The 18,248-nt window shown below is 42.8% G+C and overlaps 1 protein-coding gene across 2 annotated transcripts in view; it reads right to left on the bottom strand.

Moving 5' to 3' along the window:
* The window catches only part of prkcz (protein kinase C, zeta), a 101,979-nt gene that overhangs the window by 74,394 nt on the left and 9,337 nt on the right, over positions 1–18,248 (bottom strand). For both annotated transcript variants that reach the window (XM_085444724.1, XM_085444721.1), the window contains exons 3-4: positions 14,173–14,262; positions 11,746–11,796 (exon numbers count right to left, since the gene is read on the bottom strand). In XM_085444724.1, coding sequence (XP_085300850.1) covers positions 11,746–11,796; positions 14,173–14,262 — 141 coding nt within the window. The remainder of the gene's footprint in view (positions 1–11,745; positions 11,797–14,172; positions 14,263–18,248) is intronic.

The raw sequence follows: 18,248 nt of genomic DNA, 5'->3' as shown, positions 1-18,248 counted from the left end.
AGTAATCAGTAACTAATTACTGATTACTTCCCCCAAAAAGTAATCCCGTTACTTTACTGATTACTTATTTTCAAAAGTAATTAATTACTTAGTTACTTAGTTACTTTTTAAAAAACACGATTTTTAAAAATCGTGTTTTCGTGTCTATTCAGTTTACAACCTGAATAGGTGATAAAGTGATAGATCTTTCAGCCCAATTCTACTTTTTCTACATAATCCATCATACAAAATGTAATCAAATGGAAACGTCTCTTTTTTTAACTTGTTTTATCAGTTTTAATCTTTTAACTTTATGCATCAAGCAAAAATTTTATTATATGCAACATTCTCTGACTTGAATAAATTAGTTTAACATTTAAACCTATTTTCTGCACATTTCAGCACATAAAATAAAATATTTTTTGTGTTTACACTCACTCTTTCAAATAGATGCAAGTAAAACACAGCAGAAAATAAATAAAGTCAAAGCTCAGCGGTCCTTTTGCTCTATTTTCACCTGTAAAGCAGGACTGCGGTAGGCGGAGGTTTACCTTGGTGCAGGTGTGCCGCGGTCAGTTGCGCATTACGTCGTTGCGCACTCGGTGCTTGCTTGGAAGTTTAGGGTTTTTTATCGCTGTAAAAAGAAGTTTTCTTCCCACGCACAACGGACGCTAATGTTTTTGTCACTTTTTATGGAATCAAACTCAAAGTAAGGTCAGTACTTCCACGCTTTAAACGCTGCACGCTCATACTCTCTCCCACAATCGATATGTGATCCACTGTTGATCTGCACACAGCTGTTGTCACTAACGGCGTACTCGCTTACGTCACTGTCGTGAGACATTCTCGCAAAAAGATCTCGGTTTTAGTAACGCAGTAACGCAGCGTTCCAACGGGAAGTAACGGTAATCTAATTACCGTTTTTGCAATAGTAATCCCTTACTTTACTCGTTACTTGAAAAAAGTAATCAGATTACAGTAACGAGTTACAAGTAACGCGTTACTGCCCATCTCTGCACGCCACATGCATCAGCTTCTAACAACAGTGTGGCAACACAAAGACTGGACACAGATGCTGCTCCCTCTTTAAATTAGGGACTCATTGTAGAAGAGTAACATGAAGAGGTTTGCTACTCCACGGTTAGCCTGATATTAAAGCAGCAGTTCACTGGGCCAGTTTAACCAGATTAACCACTTGCAGGCTGACTGGAGCCCCATAATGCAGTATCAATGGGCCCTCCAGAAGAAAACCAGGAGACAGCTGTTGTACATGGTACAGATGATACTGACAGTCACATCACTAACCAGCACATCTGTTATTATGTAGCATTACATATCAGTGGCTACACTGCTGATAGACAAAGCTGTTCAGCTGATCCATAAAGAGCTAATAATAGGTCAGTGTCCAGTCAGCAAAACTGGCACGCATGACAGAAACTTCCAACAAACCTTCTGTGCCACAGTCCCACTCAGTCAGAAATAGTTAGAAAGGATCAATATCCAGCATGACTCACGTTGCATACAGCACAGCCACTATAGGCCCAAGAAGCCCAGAATGTTTCCAGAGCCAGATATAGCCTCTGAGATGTAATACTCCCCCCAGCGCTGCAGAGAACAAGCCAAGGAAGGAGAAGCTGAACGCTGAAGTGCCTCGTCACTTTGGGCAAAGAAACATTCAAAGTACGAGCGACTGATCAAGCACAGGAAGAGCGTGCTGTAGTAACACCCACAGAGCGTGCCTTTAAACCATGAGCACCGCGGTTTGGAGATGCTATCCACATGGACGCTAACCTTTTATCTACATGACATAGATGCACCTTGCTAATCAGCTGCACCACAATCTCCTCAAACATTGACAGGTTTCTCTCCAAGAAACAACCTGGTGGGAAACCAGTGGTAACATCACAGCAGGGTGTCCACAGTGGACACTAAATACCAGGACATGATCACCATGAAGCTGCTTTGGATCCTCATTCTGCCCAGCTGCTCAACCTGGTGACAAATACCATTGTTGCTATATGACTTTAATCCAGACAGACTGTGACCCAAGTGTGTGTTTACAACCCGAGATAACCCCGATGATGTCACCAATTTCACTTTCTCAGATTTGATAAAGCTCCTGCACACACAGACAGAGACACTTCCAGTATTGTCATGTAAGCCTTGTATGGCATGTGTGCACGCATTATTTGACAACATACACACAGAGAAAATGAAGATTTGGGGCTTTTTAGGACGTTGATCCTGGAGTGAGCAAACATCCTGTGTAAGGCACAGAGAGAAACACTGACAGGTTTGTGAAGGTCACCCATTGCATCAACAGACTGATCACTGCCCTGTTTTCTATCCTAGCTTTAATTGTTATTGCATTTTATACCAGTGACATTTGTGTCAGACAGAGACACAGTCTCAGTCACAAACGATTAGCTTTCCCAGTCAATCTAGGTTAAGAAATCCCAGTGCATCCAGTGGAACAGAGCTCTGATGTGCCAGTCTGCATCGCTGCCATTAAATCACGTTGATGTCACTGAAACACCTCTGAATCGCAGCACTAGCAGACACCATAACAATGCAAGCCCTCACTCACATGTAAAGCAGCACTGTGTCACCCTCGTCGGCAGGTGTAGCCTCTCGTTTAAGTGGCACACAGTCGGCCCTTCGTGGCTGCGATACAAACACTGCCCTGCTAGCGCTGTTAGCAGCTTACATTCAGTCCTTGCCTGCTGTGCGTGGCCCAACCGGCTATAACGCAGACATCAATCACACATCCTTGTTATGGATGAAGATTCACACGCTCGGCACAGATCCATTGTCTCTGTGGTGTGACATGGAAGCACAGACTGATGAAAGATGGATGGGTGGAAGGATGGATAGCTGATAAGATAGCTCACCGCCCGGTGTGCCTTCTCCTCTCTGTCCTCCTCTGTCAGCACATAATCCACGCTCAGTGTTTGTGAGTGTGTGTTCATGTATGTGTGTGTGTGGCGAGCTGGCGAGGATACACACTGCTACATCCCTCTGACGATCCCTCCCTCTCTCTCTCCTCTCTGGGATTTATTTCATTATTTCCTCGCCCCCCTCCCTCCCTCTGAGATATTCTCCTTGCTCTTCACAAGGCTCTTTGATTCTCTCGCTCTGTCTCTTTCTCCCATCTGCTTGCGGAGCTCGTCCTTGATGAAGTCACATCTCAGCCATTTTTTTTCTTGGCTTTTGCAGGCAGAACAAAAACCAGAGAAGCAGGGAGGAAAGCGAGTGCCCGTGTTGGAGCCGATGTCTGTACGGTACAATGCACCCGCCCTCGCTCTCGCACCACATCTCATGTCAACCTATGTTGTGATGCAGCAGCACTCGAGGCTCCTCCCTAGCCAGACAGCGGTGCCACGGAGAGAGGGAGGTGCTAGGGTGGTGCGGGGGTTTGTGCTGGGAGGAGGGGAGGGGGGATGGGTAGGGCTTGGTGGTGGTGAGGGGGAATGCTTTATCACAGAATCTGGTGCAAGGCAGGGCAGCCTCCATCCACTGAGCACATCATCCGGGATTTCAGTGCCTCCTCCCACCTTCCATCGCTCTGTGTGCACACAGGGGAGTCTGTTTCCTCTCACACACACACACACACACACACACACACACACACACACACACACACACACACACACACACACACACAGAAAAAGAAAGCCAGCTGCTTTCAAGCAGAGCCTCATCTGTTGTCAGCACAGAGCTTCACATTAGTAACATGTTGGATTTTCTTGGTATCATTTTGGTGAATTTACCAAAAACCACGGAGTTTTATAAGGAAGTGCGCTGAAAGCCATCTACAGTTTCCAGGTTTGATCTGAGAGGAAACCAAAGGAGAGGTGTATGGGCAGAAATCTGTGCCATCAGAAACTGAAGTTAAATTCATATTTGAATGGCTCAGATTGAATCTGAATTGTAACTTGAATAAATGCTTTTAAAAACTGGATTTGAATTAGCCTAATTTGAAATTCAATTTATTGGTTTGAAAATGATCATCACTAAATTGAAATTGAATTTTATATTTTGAAAATGAATTTATTTGCTTTGAAACTGCATTTTATCCTTTAGAAATTTAGTTCTCGAATAATTTCAGATTCACTTCTCACCATTCAGTTTCAGTTCCAAAATTCAGTTTTTTGGGACTTACATCCTCTGGTTCAAGAGTAATCGAGCGCAGATTAATAGAACTACGTTTTACTAGCGGACCGAAAGTGTTACTGACGGGAATGTACAGCATCTTGAGCTGAATTAAGACTTCAGAAGTCATTCGTCATGTCAAATGACCAGCGGATAAACTCTCAGGTTGGTAATAAATGTATTACATGTATAAGAACAAGCGTCATGTTAACAAATGATAGCCGTACAGTAACTTTTATGCTTATTGTAACTGTTAGCTAAAAACGCTAATTTAGCGTAGTTTGCCCCGAATTCAGCTTTGACAAACAAATATGATCGACTGTTTCTAGTAGAATTCCAAAGTTGTTATGTGTTAATGTAGCGGCCACTGGATGGATTTATTTAATCCAAACCAATTCCTTTATCTTACTCAGGCTCCAAACCATAGCAGGACCCATGATATTAGAGGGAAATCCCAACAATCCCCAAGAGCCCCTTCATCTGGAACCTGAAATCTGTGCAGGGAACAATGAATTCTCAAGACGACCAAATGAGCAAAACACACCGAACAAAGTCACAAAGTCAGGCCTCAGGTGTCCACAGAGCTTCTGACAACAGCAGGATTACATGGAGAAGCACGAACACAAACTAGGCACACTTTCATTAACAGCAGTGTTAAATGTAACCTGCTGCAAGGTTTAATTATTCAGTTCAATTCAATTTTATTTACAGTGGCTTGCAAAAGTATTCGGCCCCGTTGAACTTTTCCACATTTTGTCACATTACAGCCACAAACAAGAATCAATTTTATTGGAATTCCTCGTGAAAGACCAACACAAAGTGGTGTACACGTGAGAAGTGGAACGAAAATCATACATGATTCCAAACATTTTTTGCAAATAAATAACTGAAAAGTGGGGTGTGCGTAATTATTCAGCCCCCTGAGTCAATACTTTGTAGAACCACCTTTTGCTGCAATTACAGCTGCCAGTCTTTTAGGATATGTCTCTACCAGCTTTGCACATCTAGAGAGTGAAATCTTTGTCCATTCTTCTTTGCAAAACAGCTCCAGCTCAGTCAGATTAGATGGACAGCTTTTGTGAACAGCGGTTTTCAGATCTTGCCACAGATTCTCGATTGGATTTAGATCTGGACTTTGACTGGGCCATTCTAACACATGGATATGTTTTGTTTTAAACCATCCCATCGTTGCCCTGGCTTTATGTTTAGGGTCGTTGTCCTGCTGGAAGGTGAACCTCCGCCCCAGTCTCAAGTCTTTTGCAGACTCCAAGAGGCTTTCTTCCAAGATTGCCCTGTATTTGGCTCCATCCATCTTCCCATCCACTCTGACCAGCTTCCCTGTCCCTGCTGAAGAGAAGCATGATGCTGCCACCACCATATTTGACAGTGGGGATGGTGTGTTCAGAGTGATGTGCAGTGTTAGTTTTCTGCCACACATAGCGTTTTGCATTTTGGCCAAAAAGTTCCATTTTGGTCTCATCTGACCAGAGCACCTTCTTCCACATGTTTGCTGTGTCCCCCACATGGCTTCTGGCAAACTGCAAATGGGACTTCTTATGGTTTTCTGTTAACAATGGCTTACTTCTTGCCACTCTTCCATATAGGCCAACTTTGTGCAGTGCACGACTAATACTTGTCCTATGGACAGATTCCCCCACCTGAGCTATAGATCTCTGCAGCTCGTCCAGAGTCACCATGGGCCTCTTGGCTGCATTTCTGATCAGCGCTCTCCTTGTTCGGCCTGTGAGTTTAGGTGGACGGCCTTGTCTTGGTAAGTTTACAGTTGTGCCATACTCCTTCCATTTCTGAATGATCGCTTGAACAGTGCTCCGTGGGATGTTCAAGGCTTGGGAAATCTTTTTGTAGCCTAAGCCTGCTTTAAATTTCTCAATAACTTTATCCCTGACCTGTCTGGTGTGTTCTTTGGACTTTATGGTGTTGTTGCTCCCAATATTCTCTTAGACAACCTCTGAGGCCGTCACAGAGCAGCTGTATTTGTACTGACATTAGATTACACACAGGTGCACTCTATTTAGTCATTAGCACTCATCAGGCAATGTCTATGGGCAACTGACTGCACTCAGACCAAGGGGGCTGAATAATTACGCACACCCCACTTTGCAGTTATTTATTTGTAAAAAATGTTTGGAATCATGTATGATTTTTGTTCCACTTCTCACATGTGCACCACTTTGTGTTGGTCTTTCACGTGGAATTCCAATAAAATTGATTCATGTTTGTGGCTGTAATGTGACAAAATGTGGGAAAGTTCAAGGGGGCCGAATACTTTTGCAAGCCACTGTATATAGCACCAAATCTCCAACCACGAGCGATGAGAGGAAGACAGGATAAAGAGTGCTAGAGATTGATAAGAGAGCCAGAAACTGAAAATAGTTATTAATGTAATCACATTACATTACATGTAATAAAGTAATGAAACTACAAACAGCCATCCATTGCTGTGAGCTACTGCACATACAGCATGCTAACACAAAGCTCGTAGCAAACAACCCAAAGCTAAATATGTGGAAACTCCAGCTCAGAAGCCAAAGGATGAACATCAGCAGATAACAAGATGAGCAACACCAGCTGATCCCAGTGATCCTTTCTACCAGTATCCTCACAGTGACAGCTGCTCTCACCTGCTCTTTGTGACAGTTTTCAATGCGAGTTGAGTTGCAGAACAATTACATTACTACTTAAGTATGGCGTTATTTTTGTGCCACTATTCTGAGCGCATAAAAAAAAATAAAAAAATTGAGCGCATGTAAAAAAAAAAAAATTTGCAGGTGCAAGTGTTGCATTTTGAGGAAAAATTTATTTTGAGCGAAGAAAAGCTAAATTTGAGTGAACAAAATTCATTGCTGCGTGCAAAAGATGTATTTCATTGTTTGCTTTTATCCACACACACACACACACACACACACACACCAGCAGCTCCTCTCGCTCAGTGTTTGCATTTGCACTTGCTCACAGTTTACACAGCAATATTCTCACATGAAAATCTCTTAAAAGTTTATTTTGTGACCCAGAAAGAGTAATATTTCAAACTCCGCCACTCTGTGTTCCTCCGCCACTACCTCGTTTGAGTAAAATCTGATTGGCCGTTTTGCATCCAAGTCTGTGATTGGCTGGTTTTGTGGCACAAATATAATGGTGTACAGAAAGAGTTGAGCGCTCGCGGGCAGAAATGTTGAGAGCGCAAGCAACACATTGCGAGCAAGCGCAAATGCAAAAACTGAGCAAGAGGGGCTGCTACTGTGTGTGTGTGGATAATAGCAAACACTGAAATACAATTTTGCATGCAGCAATGGATTTTGTTCACTCAAATTTAGCTTTTCTTCACTCAAAATAAAATTCTCCTCAAAATGCAACACTTGCACCTGCAAATTGTTTTACGTGCGCTCAGAATAGTGGCACAAAAATAACGCTATACTTAAAAAGTATGAAATAATCTGTGATACCTTTTGAGAATATCTAAACCATAGAACCAATGTAGGCTGGACCAAAGTTAAAGACATGCAGAACAGAACTACACATAATTATAAATCAGACAAACAAGAACAAAGTCCATGGCTCAGTCCCACAACGGAAAACTGGGAATTATTTTAAAGCATTTTATTTGAAGTGAACAAAGCCTTGAAAACTGCTTCAGTACATTCAGTTTAGTAGCTACTAGTGCTGTCAGCGCTGAGTCTGCCTTGAAAAACAGACACAGTCTAAACATTAATGAGTAACAATGTTTCCCTGCTTCCTCATTCTTATTCTGTCCTCCTCCCTTCAGGAGAAAACAGCTCAGTCCTTCAGTCCTTGTTTCCTCCCATCAACACCAGCACTACGTTAAGGAGGGTTAAATGACAAACAGCCAAACAGGAAGCCACAATTAGTACAATGTTAATGTACATTATTACATGTGTCCACAGGGTGTGACCAGCACAGCTTAGAGCACAAGAGTGATCTAACTGAGTGTGTGTGACCCTGATCCAGATCCCTCATTACCTACCTACAGCTGTGTCTTCACACCGGTTCCAGTGGTATGGCACAGGAAAACAGCACAGGGCTCACCTCCCCTCAAACACATACACACAGGCTTTTCTGCACATGCACACTCAGGAGCGTCCAACACAAGCTGCTGAAACATGCTGTCACAGCAAATAGGCAGCGAGGGAGTGTAGCAGCAACCTGACAGTACACTGGTGGGGATGGGGAGCCAGCAGCGGTGACGACTCCACACATGAACTCAGCAAAAACACAAATGACACAGAAACATCTTTGCAGAAAAGCTTCCTGACCGACACGTCTAAAATAGTTCTGCATGTGTTACACGGACAGGATAAACTCTTAACTCCTGGTTACCTCAAACTGCTTCTCAAGTCCAACCATAAAATCCCCTCATACACCAAAAAGATTCAGTTAAGGTGCTTTCTTACTGAAATCCACCCATATGGAAAAGAAATAGTAAAAACTTATAAAAGACTTGCATCAGATGTGGCCTACTTCATATAGTGAATCATATAAGGCTTATATGATTTACTCATGAAAGTGGCCACTTTCTCGTTACTTTCATATATTGTTTTAGTAAGTATCCAAAACATACAAGTTTCATTTATATAATTTTTCAAGGGATCTTATATCTGTTTTCACTCTTGTATGCTTTTCATACAAGTTTCACACAAGACAGATACAAACTCTATATGATTTATATATAGGGATGGGTACCGGTAGTAACCAGACCGAAAAGCAGTGCACATTTTGGTGCTTTATTTCGGTGCTTTTTTTTCCTGAGCTGTGATACACTTCTAGCCAATCATTTTACATTTCCGAGGATAGTAGGCGGGTCCAGGTACGTACGTTCTTTTAGAGCAGAGCTACAGATTAAAAATGCCCAAGGCGAAGCGGTCAAAAGTCTGGCTGTACTTCACAGCAAAATATGCAAACTCAGCAGCAACAAGTGCTTTAAGCTGATACTGTGATACTGTCAAAGGAGGTAACACCTCAAACCCGATGAAACACCTGGCGACGCATAGCGTTTTTTTTTAAAGCCCAGAAATGCGCCGTATTTGATAGCTTGCTGCGAGACCTCACACCGAGCACATCTGCTGCGGGTGTGGTGCCTGTTATCGGACCCGGAGTTAGCAACATCCCCAAAAACCCGAAGAGTAGAGTCCTGGCCCCTAGCCCTGCCAGTGTAGCAGAAATGATGATGGATGATGATGGCAGCAGCAGCCGCTCTTCTCTGCGTGAGTAGCTTAATCTTGTTCGTGTGTAATTTACGTTGAGTAGGCTAACCACGTTATTACATTAATGCATGTAAGGTGAACTAGCAAACATCATCATAGCTACATGCGGCTGTCTTCTTGTTTGATGGCAGATACTCCCTTCACCCTGGCCAAAAAGGCTAAAATGACCAAAGAAAAAGTGGAAAACAGTTAAACATGAGAGGTTTAGGACAAAGTTTGTGTTTTTTCCATTGTTTAAGCACTGCTTCCAGCCAAGAGTGATACCATATATGCCCCATAGCTGCAGAAAAGGCTAACATTGTTATCTTTTTACAAAAAAAAACAGCTGAACATGAGAGGTTTTTGGACAAAGTTGGTGTTCTCCATTCTTTAAGCACCGGCACCGTTTCAAAAGTACCAGTTCGGCACCGGTATCGGATAAAACCTAAACGATACCAATCCCTATTTATACATATCTTTTCCATATGGGCATGCTTACCATATCATGCTCAATTCTTCAAGAACCAGCTGATGATCACCCTTAAGAAGTTTAATATAGAGTGTTTGATGTTCAGAGCCCTGCACCTGCAGACTTACATGAAGGCCCAAAATCCACAGAAATTAAATATCAGCCATAACTAGGGATGGGTACCGGTGTCCGGTGCCATGATGGCACCGGTTCTGACATAAACGGTAGTAACCAGACCGAAAAGCAGCGCACATTTCGGTGCTTTATTTCGGTGCTTTTTTTTCCTGAGCTGTGATACACTTTAGATTCTAGCCCATCATTTTACGTTTCCGAGGATAGTAGGCGGGGCCAGGTACGTACGTACGTTCTGTTAAAGCAGAGCTACAGATTAAAAATGCCCAAGGCGAAGCGGTTAAAAGTCTGGCTGTACTTCATAGCAAAATATGCAAACTCAGCAGCCTGCAACAAGTGCTTTAAGCTGATACTGTGATACTGTCAAAGGAGGTAACACCTCAAATCCGATGAAACACCTGGCGACGCATAGCGTTTTTTTTAAAAGCCCAGAAATGCGCCGTACTTGATAGCTTGCTGCGAGACCTCACACCGTGCACATCTACTGCGGGTGGGTTGCCTGTTATGCAACATCCCCCAAAAACACGAAGAGGAGAGTCCTGGCCCCTAGCCCTGCCAGTGTAGCAGAAATGATGACGGATGATGATGGCAGCAGCAGCCGTTCTTCTCTGCGTGAGTAGGCTAACCACGTTATTACATTAATGCATGTAAGGTGAACTAGCAAACATCATCATAGCTACATGCGGCTGTCCTCTTGTTTGATGGCAGATACTCCCTTCACCCTGGCTAAAAAGGCTAAAATGACCAAAGAAAAAGTGGAAAACAGTTAAACATGAGAGGTTTAGGACAAAGTTTGTGTTTTTTCCATTGTTTAAGCACTGCTTCCAGCCAAGAGTGATACCATATATGCCCCATAGCTGCAGAAAAGGCTAACATTGTTATCTTTTTACAAAAAACAGCTGAATATGAGAGGTTTTTGGACCAATTTTGTGTTCTCCATTCTTTAAGCACCGGTTTGAGCACCGTTTGAGCACCGGCACCGTTTCAAAAGTACCGATTTGGCACCGGTATCGGATAAAACCTAAACGATACCCATCCCTAGCCATAACATTAAAATATTCTCACGTTGCAGTCTGGCAGGGCACACACACTCAACCCAGGAAGGTGTTCATGGTGTCTGGAAGCAGGTAAACTGGGACTGGGGATATATGGACTGGGTTGGCTCTACACACCAATCCACTGCCACCAGCTCTGACTGAGATCTAGGGTCAACACCACTGCTGCACAACATGTTCCTGTTATACTCCCATCAGAGTGTATACAAGAACCAGAACGCGCACACACGGGTGTCAATGCACTGAAACACACATGCATGGACTGAGATGGACACGTTCATTTTATTGCTACAGTAATCGCACATGTGTGGGATGGAACTGCAGGGGCAACAACAACAATGACAGAAGAGGTGCAAAACAGGTCAACACACCTGATTATTGAGACAGAGCGCACACATCAGCTGTGGAAACAAAGAAAATGAACACGTGGATATTAGAGCTGTCAGCGTTAACATGTTAACGCAGCATCAGGATTAACGTGATTCGAATCTTTAACCCATCTGCAGCGCAGCACGGACAAACTTCGGCCAGACTGCCTGAAATGTGTTGACAGAGTCATTGCAGGGATTTTGAGTCACTCTGCGCTCCAGACGGGTTACATGTGCTACACATTTGAATTGTGATGACACGTTAACGCTGACAATCCTACTGGATATCTGTGTCACGTGGACACATACGTGTCCAAGGACATCCACTCTCACTTGATCTCACAGAATGAAAGCAGAGCAGGTTTACTCACTGTCTTCTCCGGGGCAGAGCATTCCCGGCTGCTCTGGAATACTGGGGAATACTGGAAAAACAGGAAAGGAAAGCAGACATTTGTTGTTGTCCTCATACCAAGCAGCACAGTTTGTTTTGTCAATGGAACCAAAAATGTCATTACTTCTATTTGAAGAAAAGACCGTGTGAAAGGTCAACGAGCAGAACTTGTCTGTTTTCACACACACCTATAGAGTCAAACAGCATTCCTCCTGAGTGAGATGGTTTCCACCCAGAGTGGACGGGTTCATACACAGTGCTTCCTGCTGAGCTCTGAGCGCAGGCTTTTATACAACAGGTTCACCCACTCATACCTTTTCTAACATTCACACTCCTTTGGATGCAGACACTTGGGGTTTGAATCTTGCCCAAGGGTTTTTGGCAGCCGGGTGTCGACTCTACCTTCTGAGCTACAGCCACCCCGTTAATACAGTTTTTAAAAAAGCAGTGTGGCATGCATTAAATTTAAGTAATCTTATCTGATATCAGTATTTACAGTATGGACAGGTAAGCTTACACTGGCAATGTTATTTCAGTCAGTCTTAACTCAGAGGCCTGAGACCTGAATACTTAAGTATGATGCATGTGTTAGAAGAAACAGGAACAAACAAAGTTCAAGCTGTTTTATAGACCCTACAGGAACTCGGCTGAAATAAAACTCGGGGCTAACTCCATGGCTAATGGTGACTAGCCAGCAGTCCAGCAGTCCAGCATTGGACCAACACCATGCTTAAGCACCTCCTACCAGAACAAACCATAGAAACATTAACTCACATTAACTCGTGAAAGCAAAAAGAAGATACTATAATTATCATTTTAAAAATCATGGTAATTAGTAAATATATAAAATATCCAACCACTTAAAAATACACACTACCGCTCAAAAGTTTAAGAAAACCCAAAATTTTCCAGTTTTTTATTGAAAGTGATGCAGTTTATTGTCTCATTGAACTCTGAAATGAAAGCATAGCACAAATAAGTAATTGGAGTTAAAAAAGAAATCATGGAATCAGTTTATAGACCAAAGTGTATTCTAAATTTAACCCATCAGAGTAGCCTTCTTTGGCAGATATAACAGCTGAAGACAGTCGTGGCTTCTTTCTACAATAGAAATCAAATATTCTCCCATATCTGTAGCAGAAGTTCCCATAAACGTGGACCTTGTAGGTTGCTTTGCTTTCACTCTTCTGTCCAGTTCAAACCAGCTCGATGGGGTTTAAGTCTGGAGACTGTGCTGAACACTCCGTGTTTTCAAGCTCACCACCTTGTTCTTTGTTCCTGAGGTAGTTCTGGCACAGCTTGGATCTATGTTTTGGGTCTTTATGTTGCTGTAGGATGAAGCCTTGACCAACTAGGCTCATACCAGAGGGTCCTGCATGGTGCTGCACAATGCTGTGGTACGTGTTTTGGTTCAGGGAGCCTCTCACTCTGTACAAGTCACCGACCCTGGATCCAGCAAACAGCCCCAGACCATCACACTTCCTCCTCCATGTTTGACGGTTGACACCACACACTGTGGAACCATCCTTTACCTACTCGACCACAAAGATCCTGTGTGATGAACACAAGATTTCAAATGTTGATCCATCAGTCCATAATACCTTCTTCCAGTCTTCAGTAGTCCAATGGTGGTGTTTCACGGCCCAGCCAAAACTGAGACTTTCTTACTACGACCACTGTAAAGCTGCTTGAAGCTGTTGTCCTGTGAGCTGCCCATCACACAGCTGTTAACTCTCAGAAACTTGTCCTCTGATTCAGTCGTATCTTTGGGTCTGCAGAACTCTTCCTGTCAGTTTGTTTCTGAGCCTTTGGATGTTGAAGGAAACTGGACTCACTGACACCTTGACTTTCTTTGCAGTTTCTCTGTAGGACAGACCGACATTTATACGTGTTATGATGGTCTGTCTCTCTTCCATTGTTAATCACCTTTTTCTCCCCATTCTTGTACCATCACACTACTTTCTGCAGTACAACACTGTTCAACGGATGCTGACGAGCGTATGGTACCACAGTGTGTTGCAACACTGCTTTAATGCAGACAGAGGGGGAGGGGGGGGGAGGGGGGGGAGTAATCCAGGAAAGTTGGAACAGCTGTAGGAATTAGTAGCTCCAGCTTTCAAGGCTTGATCAACCTCCATTGCTGCAGAACAGATTAAATTGTTAACCCATGAAAAAGGCCTTTTTGTTCTAAGATGTACGTGATTTTTCAGTTGTGGGTAACCTTACCTTTGTTTTTAACCTCTGGCAGTTCACCCTTTGTACCATTTTAAACTATTCACTGAACTTGAACGACTTGAATTGCAATAAATAACTGGAAAAATTGGGGTGTTGTAAACCTTTGACCGGTAGTTTACTCCTGGAAATATGCATGCAGATCCTCTTTAATGAAAAGTTTTCCCAAACTCACCATGCAACAGTAATCCAGACCTTTTGGTTCGACTGTAAATCCGTAGCGCCTCCTCTAGCTCCATCTGAGAGGAGATGGTGCACGGGTCCCCTACACAGACAAACACATGCATGCAATCTTATCAATATAGTCTTCTGATCAGGACTACAGACTGTTCGAGGTTTAACAGTCCAATTCAGTTTAAGTTCTCAGGAGTTTTTACTTTTGACTGGGGCTGCAACCATCGATTAGAGTAATAGTAATATGTAATAGAGTAATCTATCCTTAATTTATCAAGTAAACTGAATTTCCCAGAGGAACCCACCTGAAGGATTAATAAAGTTTCATCTAACCTAAGTAATCGGATACAATACTTTTATTACTGAGCAATAATACATATTCAAAAGAGAAAAATCCCACAGATCCTTCATAGGTTTCCATTTTAGAAAATATAACAACACAATAACAACATCCTCTGCCTCTTTGCTCTTCGCTGTGTGTAGCTGGACTCCATGTTAAACTACATCATCATCATCACTGCTGCTGTTGTGTGATCAGTGTTTTGGTTGAAAAACCTGCAAGTCTATGTTGAGTCACAAATGTGGGTGAAACACACGTCAACATGGTGACAGCTGAGCGCTACAGAGCGTGTTTTTATAATCACGTTATTCAAATTACTCAAAGGGTGCAGCCCTGTTCCTATAGTGGCCAAAGATCTGCACAGTACTGAAAGCGCTTCACTTCTTCACATTTTTAATGCTACAGCCATATTCCAAAGTGGATTCAATTCATTTTTCACCTCAACATTCAACATATCCCATAATGATGACAATAAAAAAATTTTTTTAAAAACTCGCTTGAAATTCTTACAAACTTATTTTACAAATGATTAAAAATGAAAAACAAAAATATTACAGTTATATTAAAGCATGTTCATTTTAGACATACTGACAGGTTGTTACATCCTGTCTCATCTGTGAAGAGCTTCTACAACTTGACTGGAGTCCAGTGGTTAACTCTGCTTGTCCCCATATTCAACCATCTAGCACGATGTGCCAGGACCTGTCTGTACACCTCTGAGTTATATCAAGCAAAAGAAACATTTGTGCAGCCAATATCCACAAAGGCAACAACTTTGTAACAACAAAGGACTGTTCCCAGGCCACCCCACCCATCTGAGTGATCTGAGTAGAAAACCTTACTCAAGGAGCGGACTAAAACCCCGACGGTCACTCTGGTGGAGTGCTGCAGAGAAGCTTCTCCTCTCTGGAGCTCTGTCAATCAGGCTTTTTTGTTCGAGCGGCCGAGAGAAAGAATAAATGAATGCAGCAGTGCACACACATCCTTCATGATAACCAAAGCACTCGGGCCTTGGACAAAGGTTCAGCAACATCACAATGTGGCTCTGGAGCCACATTGTGATGTTGCCCAGCCAGAGCCCAGACTCGATGTGAAGATGGCACCAATGCTGCCCGTCCCCCGTGATGGAGTCTGAGAGGACAAAGGACGGGAAACAGCCAGGCTTACAGTGCCATACCCAGTCCTCAGACTGTAAGTGCTGCCAGAGGTGCTCCAAAGCAAACACTGTGACTATCCATGTACATGATGTGTTTTTATTTGTGATACATTTTCTTTGTTATTATGGGATGTGCTGTGTGCAGAACATTAAGGAGAAAAATAAAGTCTCATTTCCAAGGACAAACATGGAAAAACAAAAGTCACAGGTCTTTGTTTCTATCACTTTTTTATCTTGACAATATTAGACAGCATCTCTTTGAATTACTGTGGTGTGTTTGGTAACAATGCTAATGATCAGTCACTGTGACTGTGAGTATTTCCATTGTAGTCGAGGCTTAGTGGACTTGAAACAAAATAACAACATTTATTTGGTTTATTCATCATAAACTGTGTGACAAATGTTGGATCCATTTTCCTGACACAGCTTTGAGGGAAATGTGCAGACAGTGAAGTTACGATAACACAGGAACTTGTAGAAAGTCCACTTGCTCCTCACTGTGTCGCTTCTGTGCACAGTCTGCATTGTCAGTCTGCGTCTTTGGACAGCCTTTCGCATGGTGTGTGACATTTATGCTAGCATAACATAACTACTTAATACTACCAACAACAACTCGGGTACTGTCCAGGAGCTGCAGGATACTGTCACATCATCAAAGTGAACCTGCTGTGTCTCAAAGCCTATTTGCACTGGATGGTGTGTTTTTGCCTCAAGTGGTGACACAAGTTTAAGGTTTCCACCTATCACAGGAACAGTTTTCATGTAGATTTTGCCAACCATGGTGCTTTAATGGAGGGTATTGAAATAGCTGACCTTCTCTGTCTCTCTCTACAATAAACAGAGACATTCTTATAGGACACTTCACTGTCTAAGCTAACACAGCACAGACATGCTTCGCCCTGCACCGCTTTATTCTCTGTTACGTGACATTCATCACTGATTGTGTTTTTCACATACAAATGCTGCTCTCAGTGCAACAAGTGCCACACCACACTCTGATGTGACACACACACAACCCAGAGAGTCTCTGCTGTGAGGGTACCCTGCTACATGGGACACTTATCAGACAAACCGGCTGGGTGCAGGGTATTTTTCAAAAATATGAAACTGTGCACTGGAATCATTAATACTCGTCTGTTTATCAGTTGGTTTTGATTGATAAGCAGCTTGTATTTTTTACAGGAGACGCCCACAAAGCCAAAACTGACCAGGAGACCAGGCAAAGTGAATGGCAACAATGCAGGCTAAACATGTGTCAGGTGGGGAATGTTAACAGACGCCTCAGAGTCAAGGCTGTGAAGAGAGGCTGGGAGGTTGTTCCAGAATTTTAGAGCTAAGGACAGGAATGTACAATTCCCTATAGTTTTCACAAGAAGTCTAAGAATCTGGCTTGGAAAATAGAGGTGGAGTAGTTTGAAAATATAGGTGGGGTCTCATCTCCTACAGCCATGAAACCAAAAGTAAAGTGAAACCTGACAGGAAGCCTGTGCGGAAACAATGACAAGGCTGAGGACCTGTGACTGTGAGCAGTGTTGGGGAGTAACGGAATACATGTACCGCCGTTACGTATTTAGAATACAAAATATGAGTAACTGTATTCCGTTACAGTTACCGTTTAAAAAGGTGGTATTCAGAATACAGTTACTTTGTTGAAATAAATGGAATACACTGGGGTACTTTCCTGTTTCATATTGTCGCGGGTCAGGACTGTTTGGGTTTTGTTTGACAGCTACGAAATATTTCTAAATTGAGCTCTATTATATCCTATACCGAACTGGAGATTGTTATTCATGCTTTTATCTCTTCACGACTGGACTATTGCAATTCCCTGTTTACTTGTTTAAATAAAGGTTCTTTGGAGCGTCTGCAGATCGTTCAGAATGCTGCAGCAAGACTTTTGACGAAAGCTTCTAAATTTTCACATATAACACCGTTGCTCATGCAGTTACATTGGCTTCCTGTTGAATTTAGAGTCCAGTTTAAGATTTTGGTTTTAACTTTCAAGGCTCTTCAACAACAAGCACCACCATATATCATTGAACTTTTACAGCCCTATGCCCCTAGTAGGTCTCTGAGGTCGAGTAGTCAGGGCCTACTTGTCATTCAGTATACGAGACTGAAAACTAGGGGTGATAGAGCTTTTGCTACTGTGGCCGCCAGACTGTGGAATTCCCTTCCTCAGGACTTACGATCCGCTGATTCATTGATTACTTTTAAAAAACAGCTAAAAACACATCTTTTTAAAACTGCCTTTTGCTAACTTTGTTTGTATTTTGTCTTTTTAATCTGTTATATCTTGTAAAGCACTTTGTGATCTCTATCTAGAAATGTGCTATATAAATAAAATTTTTACTTACTTACTACGTTCTTTTGTTCCAGGCGGCAGCGTTACGGTTGCCATGGTTACAGGGCGACGCTCTCTCTCTGCGACTGTGTGTTTCCTGGGTGAGAGAGCGCCTTTTCGTTGTTGTTGTTGTTGTGCTAAGCTAACAGGCAGAATGCTACAAGCATAGCTCTAAAGAATGTAGCATCATGTTCAGTGTAGTCCGTGCTGCTGGGAGAATGGACTGCCATACACGTT

Source organism: Copadichromis virginalis, linkage group LG20 (assembly GCF_057382275.1).
Source record: "Copadichromis virginalis isolate Kocher_CV1m ecotype Utaka linkage group LG20, C_Virginalis_male_GT1.1, whole genome shotgun sequence".
Lineage (NCBI taxonomy): Eukaryota > Metazoa > Chordata > Actinopteri > Cichliformes > Cichlidae > Copadichromis > Copadichromis virginalis.
The sequence above is the reverse complement of the archived record's forward strand: the minus strand, read 5'-3'. Positions and strand labels throughout refer to the sequence as shown.